Here is a 10,550-nt window from a genome sequence, read left to right as displayed (position 1 = left end):
AATATTCCAGTGCCAGTTATCATTTGTTCGCTAATCTTTGTATTGAATATGGCACAATATGGTTTGATTTTTTTTAAAATAAACATGGTTGCTGATACAACTTCCGCACCTAGCGAGTAAAAGTGTGCAGATTTGCTATTATAGAAGCGAACAGGTTGAACACTTGATAAATGGGCCCAATGTGTCAAGTTATAAGCTTAGTTTCTACAAACTGTTAATGTTGCCAAAGTACAATAAGCATTTCTCAAACATACATAGTAACAATCAACATTGTCATATCCAGAAGCAGTTATATTGTTTAACCACAATATCATAAGCGTTAACGTCTTTAGGCAGCACACAACAAGATTCTGTCCATGTTTCTAACAAGCTGCAGCGCCTATATATACTGCACAATGTTCCTTATCCCCGCCACACCAAGAAATGCCCAGGCCGAGTCACAGCACTGGCGGAAATAAATTCCATCCAGGTCTGGAATTAACTCTCACTTCACAGTCTGCATGGATACATTTTGTTTGTTTGTTTGATAAAGCCTTCACGAGGGTGAAACACATATCATTTATTCCTGGTGAGAGGAAATTGTCCGTCTAATGTTAAGACTTTTACAGGCAAAAGTCCTGAGATATCCTGTATATCTCCTGGGAGTACCTAAAGGTTCAGTTGAGGCAATAGTGAACAAATATACTGGACTTTCCAATAGTGCCTGATTATTCAATAAATAGGACCGGACATACCAGAAAAAGGACCTCCAGTAACAGTTAACAATGAGGGCCTGAGGTCTCATTACGTGACAAATTGGGTAACGATTTGTAACGATTGCTCTACAACATTTAAGTTAAAAAGGCATTAGTCTGGCTACGGTTAAACGTTTCTAATTTAAAGGGACAGTCTAATCAAAATTAAACTGTCATGGTTCAGATAGGGCATGGGATTTATAACAACTTTCCAATTTACTTTTATCATCAAACTTGGTTTGTTTTCTTTGTATTCTTTGCTGAAAGTTAAACATAGGTAGGGTCAAACTGATTTATAAACTGTTAAAAAACGCCTCTTATCTCAGTTTATATTGACAGTTTTCACAGTTAGACAGTGCAAATTCATAAGTGCCACATACAGTGGGGCAAAAAAGTATTTAGTCAGCCATCAATTGTGCAAGTTCTCCCACTTAAGAAGATGAGAGAGGCCTGTAATTTTCAACATAGGTATACCTCAACTATGAGAGACAAAATGTGGAAACAGATCCAGACAATCACATTGTCTGATTTGGAAAGAATTTATTTGCATATTATGGTGGAAAATAAGTATTTGGTCAATATCAAAAGTTCATCTCAATACTTTGTTATATATCCTTTGTTGGCAATGACAGAGGTCAAACAATTCTGTAAGTCTTCACAAGGTTGTCACACACTGTTGCTGGTATGTTGGCCAATTCCTGCATGCAGATCTCCTCTAGAGCAGTGATGTTTTGGGGCTGTCGCTGGGCCACACGGACTTTCAACTCCCTCCAAAGGTTTTCTATGGGGTTGAGATCTGGAGACTGGCTAGGCCACTCCAGGACCTTGAAACGCTTCTTATGAAGCCACTCCTTCGTTGCCCGGGTGGTGTGTTTGGGATCATTGTCATGCTGAAAGACCCAACCACGTTTCATCTTCAATGCCCTTGCTGATGGAAGGAGGTTTGCACTCAAAATCTCACGATACATGGTCCCATTCATCCTTTCATGTACACAGATCAGTCGTCCTGTTCCCTTTGCAGAGAAACAGTCCCAAAGCATGATGTTGCCATCCTCATGCTTCACAGTAGGTATGGTGTTCTTTGTTTGCTACTCAGCATTCTTCTCCTCCAAACACGACGAGTTGTGTTTCTACCAAACAGTTCTACTTTGGTTTCATCTGACCATATGAAATTCTCCCAATCTGCTTCTGGATCATCCAAATGCTCTCTAGCATACTTCAGACGGGCCCGGACATGTACTGGCTTAAGTAGGAGGACACGTCTGACACTGCAGGATCTGAGTCCCTGGTGGCGTAGTGTGTTAATGATGGTAGCCTTTGTTACGTTGATCCCAGCTCTCTGCAGGTCATTCACTAGGTCCCCCCGTGTGGTTCTGGGATGTTTGCTCACCGTTCTTGTGATCATTTTGACCCCACTGGGTGAGATCTTGCGTGGAACCCCAGATCGAGGGAGATTATCAGTGGTCTTGTATGTCTTACATTTTCTAATTATTGCTCCCACAGTTTATTTCTTCACACCAAGCTGCTTGCCTATTGCAGATTCAGACTTCCCAGCCTGGTGCAGGTCTACAATTTTGTTTCTGGTGTCCTTCGACAGCTCTTTGGTCTTCACCATAGTGGAGTTTGGAGTGTGACTGTTTGAGGTTGTGGACAGGTGTTTTTTATACTGATAACAAGTTCAAACAGGTGCCATTAATACAGGTAATGAGTGGAGGACAGAGGAGCCTCTTAAAGAAGAAGATACAGCTCTGTGAGAGCCAGAAATCTTGCTTGTTTGTAGGTGACCAAATACTTATTTTCCACCATAATATGCAAATAAATTCTTTCCAAATCAGACAATGTGATTGTCTGGATTTGTTTCCACATTTTGTCTCTCATAGTTGAGGTATACCTATGATGAAAATTACAGGCCTCTCTCATCTTCTTAAGTGGGAGAACTTGCACAATTGGTGGTTGACTAAATACTTTTTTGCCCCACTGTAGATAACCTTGTGCTTACGCCCGTTAAGTTATTTATGAGTTAGCACTGATTGGCTAAAATGCATGTGTGTCAAAAGAACTGAGATAAGGGGGCAGTCTGCAGAGGCTTAGATACAAGGTAATCACACAGGTAAAAAGTATATTAATATAACAGTGTTGGTTATGCAAAATTGGGAAATGGTTAATAAAGAGATTATTTTTTTAAACAATAACAATTCTGGAGTAGACTGTCCCTTTAAAGCTGATACCAGCTACACAGAGCCGGTACAGATCACATGGCAATAGGAACCAGTCACGGAGACACAAAGTCTGATCAAGTGACGAATGAGGTAAACTCAATAAAAGATTGGATCCTTGGACTACCTACACGCATTATCACGGAGAGGATAACCCTATTCCGATTGCCTGGTGGTAAAGTAAAACGAATGATTTTTAAGTAAGGTAACTTACTATAAGATTCTAAGTTTACTTATAAGGACTAAATGGGAGACATCCCTAACAGGTATTGAAAATTGGAATAACCAGTGTTTTTATATATATATATATATATATATATATACAGTTGTGCTCATAAGTTTACATACCCTGGCAGAATTTATGATTTCTTGGCCATTTTTCAGAGAATATGAATGATAACACAAAAACTTTTCTTTCACTCATGGTTAGTGTTTGGCTGAAGTAATTTATTATCAATCAACTGTTTTATGTTTTAAATCATAATGACAACAGAAACTACCCATATGACCCTGATCAACATTTTACATACCCTGGTGATATTGGCCTGATAACATGCACACAAGTTGACACAAAGTCCCACATTGCAAAATATAAAGTCACACATTGCAAATTGAAGCTTGTGAAATCAGAGGTAACTCTCTACGGTGATATGTAGCTCCCTTTCCCATGTAAGGCCTTGGCCAAGCTTAGTTGGGTCACTTCCTAGTCATAACATCAGATAGTATTTGGGTAGATGATGCCCAAATGGCAATGCAGACACTCACTGCTTCTAAAAGGTAGGTTGTGGCCTTAAACCAGATTAAGAATAACCCCATGAACGCAAAAGACTAACTATTCTCAAGTACTTAAAATGTAATTGTCTCAAGATATTAGTATTAGACATGAAATACTCAAAGTCAGCACGCTCTCCCACTGGGTTCATGCCTCTGACTCTCACCCAGGGTTTAACCTAGCAAGTTAGTATAAACATAAGGAATACAGTGGAGAAAGCATAAAACTCCATGCAAAGAGTGAGAAGACACTCAAGATCCCATCCCTTGTATTAAGGGCATCTAATATCAAAGGATAGGTAATACCAAATATCTCCTTGTTTGTCGTCAACATTTTTACGGATTACTATAGATAAGTTAGGGCGAGGTGAACTCCTAGGTCTTTAAGAGATACCACTGACCAAGAGAAACTATACTCTGCTTTCAGTCTATCAGCTTCTGAGGTAGGAAGATTAACATTTAACACCTCTTTTTAATACTGAATATTAACTCAGTTACAATATATTTGAGTTTTCACAAGACAACTTTTGATTACTATTTTAAAGTATTAAGAGTATGAATTGATGTTTTAGTTTTAAAACAAAACAAAATATTTGTCATTAACTGTTACATTAAAGCGACATTGTAATGGAAATATTACATGCTCTAATTCGTTAGTAATTTTAGCACTACTCATTCTGGAAAGGGATAAAACACAGTTAGTCTTGTTTGGGAGCCACAGACTATTGGTCCCAAGCAGGAAACAGCTAGTGAACCGATCAGCAGTGGCAATTGTTCATCTTAGGAATTAGAATGCTTGCGGCTCCTGAGAGAGGCTTTACCTGTGATTAAAAGTGTCAGTAGTACACAAATGGCATGTTCTTATGAAATTGAGAATGTGTGGACGTCCATTGCAGAAAAAAAAAAAAGACAATTGAATGTCCATTTTTTTCTTTTAATTTTCCTGAATGTAGTTCTGTTTTAGAGGATGAAGCGCAGTATTATGGAAGTTACATAGTATTCTGGAATTTACAGTGCACTCTCTCAGTAGTGTGCCACTGCAGTTCTGGACTCCAATTCCCAGCATGCATTGTACAGTCGTAGGCAGTAAGCTTCATGAAAGGCAGAAAGTTTTGCATAAGGTCACGCCCCACTCCCAACAAGTTTTTAACAGCAGAAAAGAATAAAGTATCTCATTAATTCAATAATAGCAATTTGCTCAGAGTTAACATTTTCTGTCCTACTCAGATACTGGAATAGTTGTGGCAGTAGCACAAATAGAGATTTTTTTTGGGTGCACATTTTAAGTGACTTATATTGGTTCTTTAAGTGACTTATATTTGTTCTTTTGTGTTTAATTTTGATTATGTTTTTCTTCTTTGTAACTGTATAATGCAATATATCAAATTCAAAAGTACTAAATAATAATTAAAGCTATATGCTCTATTTTCATTTATAAGTTAGGAGTCTGGATACATTTATTTTCTTACACCCCAGAAAATAGTGTAAAAGTGTAATAAAGTTTAACATATAGTGACTACAAAATGTATTTTGGTGTGTGATTTTGTTTTTGCACTACAATGCCACAAGTAATGTTAAATAATATTTAAAAAATAATCTTTCATTAAAGGACCAGTAAATACAGTAAATTTGCATAATGAACAAATGTATGATAAAAAGACAGTGCAATACCACTTAGTCAAATATAACGGAGTAGTAGATTTTTTCTGACCAATTTTAAAGTTATGTCTATTACCACTCCTCCTGTGTTATGTGACAGCCATTATCCAATCACAAATGCATATACGTAAAGTCTGCCACAAGTAATGTTAAATAATATTTAAAAAATAATCTTTCATTAAAGGAACAGTAAATACAGTAGATTTGCATAATCAACAAATGAATGATAAAAAGACAGTGCAATACCACTAAGTCAACTTTGAGTAGATTTTTTTCTGACCAATCTTAAAGTTGTCTATTTCCACTCCTCCTTTGTCTTTGTGACAGCCATCAGCCAATCACAAATGCATATACGTCTGTGATTTCTTGCACATGCTCAGTATGAGCTGGTGACTCAAAAAGTGTAAGGTTGTTTAGAATTGCATGCTCTATCTGAATCATTAAAGTTTAATCTTGACTTGAGTGTCCCTTTAAGACTCATCTAATTAACATAGGGAATCACGATATATATATATATATATATATATATATATATATATATATATATATATATATATATATATATGTATATATATATATATATATATGTATATATATATATATATATGTATATATATATATATATATATATATATATATATATATATATATATATATATATATATATATATATATATAAATATTACAACATCACAATATATGAAAATGACTATGATTTTTCCCTAAATTGTTAGTTTTTATTTTTTTTTCACCTATATGGCATACCTATACGCACTGGGAAATAAAATGTCCAAATGCATAAAATGCCGTTTTCGAAACTAAATTGCAGCTGCTTGATAGCTGACCTATAGTGATATTTCACAGCAGGAGTCACTTTCGGCACGCAGTGTTTAGTGTAGTGACACCTGCTGGTGGTCGTTGTGTACCGCAGCTGATGTCACTCATAGTCCTCCCTCTGCTGTGGATTCGAGTACTGGCAGTAGTCACTGGGTGCAGTGAGTGGCAATGGCCCCTATCTTCTACTAAGGCTTCACTGTGTTATCAACAATCACTGCCTAGTGCCATCTTCCGTATATCACCGCGCCAGTACTGAATAAAGCAGCCATGTCTGATGACTTTGGTTTCTTCTCTTCATCGGAGAGTGGAGCTGCTGGAGAGACAGAGGAGGATCCAGCCGCTGCTTTCCTGGCCCAACAAGAGAGCGAAATTGCAGGGATAGAGAATGACGAAGGGTTTGGGGCAGTGCTGGTTGGCAGCCAGACCAATTCGTTTGATCAACCAGAGGCTGAGCCAGGTAAACAAAAGCTTGTAATCATGGATTAGGGTCTTCTACTTACTTCCTAACCCGCAGAGCTGACATTCTCAGATGGATGGCTAGCAGGTAGGTTACATAGAGCTTTCCAAGGTCACACATCACCTGATGGCAGGTGGGGTATAGTTTTCAGTTTACATTGCTGGCCTCCTAATCATGGGAATTGCACATGCACTAGAAAAGTGCAACATATATTTAAAAACGGTAATAATTATTAAGTAAATTGTAACGTCTGAAAGCATTATACACTTTAATTATATTAATAAAGTCAATTCAGGCAACCGGTTACATTACAAAAACATTGAAAGAATGTCACATCTTTTTGTTTAGTGAAGTATTAATTTTTATATGACATTATTTTTTTTTTTTAAATATATATTTTTTTCCTGTTTGAAATTACACACCACTCATTAAAGATTGACAGCAGGAGAGGTGTGGATAATATGTGGATTTCTATTTATATTAATGCATGTTGTATGTATATTTACAATTTTATTAATAGAATGCTCATCTTGAAATAAATGTAATTTTAAAGTTAGGGGAACCTGGTTCAAATGTTTTAAATTTGTATCCTAAGTATATTTTTTCATAAGCTAATCAAGCTCAGATATCACTATACACCTCCCAAGGTGCAGCAAGTTACCTGTTCTTTAGTTGGTGTCAGTTTTTTGTGTATTACTTTAGCAGACAATTACATATCACATAATAACAAACTAATATTTTATTTATAGTTTGTTCATTTTATAATATGCCCATATACATTGCATATATATGTGAAACATATGCCAGTTTTACTATATTTATAATGTTTCAAAGTAAGAGCTGGCACCAGCTGGCACCTTTTGTTATTTCCTTTGCATTTCCTGTAGTAGCTCACTCTTTGTATAAAGTTGTAGCTCATATTTATTCTGCCCTGATCAAATGACAGGTTGAACGGCTCACGGCTTTTGTGCTCCACCAAACATTTCACTTAGAGGAAGGGTGGTTCTCAAATAAAGGCAGGAATACTGGAAGAGTTTCATATTCCAACTTTGCACCCAGGAAATATTTTTTTTTTTGCAACCTCGCCCTGATATTTTTTTTTTCTCCTGCTAACAATATATACAATAGTAACACCCAGCACTTCTGCTGTCTACACATTTATTTAGTTTCAAAATGTGCTGATTCTTTATACTATATTGCAACCTATACTTTGACCTTTAATTTGTTGTTGCTGTTCAGCCTCATTAACTCAACACTTTAAAAAAGGTTAAACAAAAAAAAAAGAAAGTTAAAGGGACACTGAAGCCAAATTTTTTCTTTCGTGATTCAGATAGAGCAGCAATTTTAAGCAACTTTCTAATTTACTCCTATTATCAATTTTTCTTCGTTCTCTTGCTTTTTTTATTTGAAAAAGAAGGCATCTAAGCTATTTTTTTGTTTCAGAACCATGGAAAGCACTTGTTTATTGGTGGATGAATTTATCCACCAATCAGCAAGAACAACCCAGGTTGTTCACCAAAAATGGGCCGGCATCTAAACTTACATTCTTGCATTTCAAATAAAGATACCAAGAGAATGAAGACAATTTGATAATAGGAGTAAATTAGAAAGTTGCTTAAAATTGCATGCTCTATCTCAATCCCAAAAGAAAAAAAATTGGGTTCAGTGTCCCTTTAAAGAGATAGAAAGGTCATTGGGTGCATTTAAATTTTAAATATAATCATTTTTGCAGTATACTTGCATTTGCAAAAATGCTTCTAGTAAAAATGATCACTGTTTTTCAGCGGCATACACACATATGCTGTCAGAGCCTGTGCACCAGTATTCAAGCTCAGAGAGCTGGTGACCGTGTGTATTGTGTTTGTAAATACTTAATTTGCTTCATACAAGCCACTGATGGCTCTCTGAGAAAGTGTGTTTGAATGCTGGTGAACGGGCCCTCACAGCGAGTGTGCGCATGCCGCTGAAAAAAAGCACATTTTAATTATAACCTTTCTATTCTTTTATGTAGTCTATATCCTCTTTACCCTCTGCCACATTAACACACCCACAATAAGCTGCAAGATTTAGTGTCACAAAAACCTTATTTTGTTAAGCATCCATCTCCTGAGGTCAATCTGGCTGCTTTATTTTACAAAAGTGCATAGACATCAGGTATAGACAATGCATATATTGTGTGTACGTGTTTAATGAATGATGCATTCAGACTGTACAGAAGCAAATATTACTTATTGATATATTGACTGCTCTGTTCAACATTGAACAATAGCTCTGCCACTGGATCTTGGGTCAGCAAGATCTGCTTAAAGGGACACTGTACCCAAAAATTTTCTTTCGTGATGCAAATTGAGCATGCGATTTTAAGCAACTTTCTAATTTACTCCTATTATCAATTTTTCTTCGTTCTCTTGCTATCATTATTTGAAAAAGAAGGCATCTAAGCTTTTTTTTGGTTTCAGTACTCTGGACAGCAATTTTTTATTGGTGGATGAATTGATCCACCAATCAGCAAGGACAACCCAGGTTGTTCACCAAAAATGGGCCGGCATCTAAACTTACATTCTTGAATTTCAAATAAAGATACCAAGAGAATGAAGACAATTTGATAATAGGAGTAAATTAGAAAGTTGCTTAAAATTTCATGCTCAATCTGAATCACGAAAGAACATTTTTGGGTACAGTGTCCCTTTAAGCTAAAAGTTGCTCATCAGCCAATTTATAGATGGCCTTGATTCTTTTGGTTAGGCATTTCAATTTCAAATTGTGAATTTAATACTGAGCATTAATAGAGGAAATAGTACTCAAAAGGAGATTATATGAATTCACCTTTCACTTTCCTCTATCCATATTTGGTGCTTGAGAGCTAAAGGCAGACCTTTTAGGATTGTAGGTGTCATGTGGTAAATCCAATTCAGAGAAATAATTTAATTTTGACCTGTCTGCAGGCCTTGAGGACGGAATATGAAAATGTATTTCTCATGTCTTCTGCCTTTCAGTCTTAAAGGAACATAAAAGGGCAGCAATAAAATGTTTAAATGTGTAGGTGTTCTCCACAGAATTTTTTGCCAGCTGGGTGGAATTATGGAGTTTCTGGGTAGGGGCTGTGAAATAATGCAATAGTAATAAAGTTTTTTTCTTTTATTTATAAACGTTCTTAAGCTATACAAAGCACAAAACAATTGCAAAATTTAACATAAATTAGTGATAGTTTGTTCAACGAACATTAAATAAAAAGTAATATTGGCTCATTTTAACTTTATATTGGCTTACATTTTAGCTGGGTGGTCAGTAAAATGAGCCTGGTGGTGTGCCCATTAAAATAGGGTAGCACTGCGTAATCTGTTGGCGCTCTACAAATAACATGATGATGATAATACTAGGGCCTGGGGAGAACACAGAATTTTATTATTCCACTATTGCTTGCAGAGAACTATGAGTTTAGGAGATAAACACATAGTTAAAATAACCAGAGGAACAGCAATACTTCACTGGTTTGAAGGCAATCATGGGCAGCATATGTGCATAGGCACCAATTAGCAGCCACATTCACCTCAGAATTGGTAGTGTGTTGCTGATTCAGAGTTGACATTAACCCCCAGGAACCGGTTGGACACCGCTATGGACAAGCAGTAGTGTAAAAATAAAATGCCAGAAGATTGTTATCATTGCTCCTTTGTGTCCCTGTAAATGTATTTATAAGTAAAATGCTTAATATACTGTGAGAATATTATTAAAACATTAACATACCTTAGCTTTTATCAGTTAATCTAAAACCTCTTGCTTTTCTTATAATTGGCTGTGAAAATTCATCACTGTCGCTTTGAACAGCTGTCGATTTTTTTAAGACAAAGCAGTGACTTTATTTGGTAAGGGACC

The 10,550-nt window shown here is 36.2% G+C and overlaps 1 protein-coding gene across 1 annotated transcript in view; it reads left to right on the top strand.

Annotated features, from left to right (window-relative positions):
- The first annotated feature begins 6,324 nt into the window (after positions 1-6,324).
- Positions 6,325-10,550, top strand: part of CLTB (clathrin light chain B) — a 58,893-nt gene continuing 54,667 nt past the window's right edge. Inside the window, exon 1 of the mRNA XM_053717037.1 lies at positions 6,325-6,674. Within this exon, the coding sequence (XP_053573012.1) occupies positions 6,485-6,674 (190 nt within the window). The 5' untranslated portion in view covers positions 6,325-6,484. The remainder of the gene's footprint in view (positions 6,675-10,550) is intronic.

The sequence above is a fragment of the Bombina bombina genome, chromosome 6, assembly GCF_027579735.1.
Source record: "Bombina bombina isolate aBomBom1 chromosome 6, aBomBom1.pri, whole genome shotgun sequence".
Lineage (NCBI taxonomy): Eukaryota > Metazoa > Chordata > Amphibia > Anura > Bombinatoridae > Bombina > Bombina bombina.
This window is presented reverse-complemented; position numbering and strand designations above follow the sequence as displayed.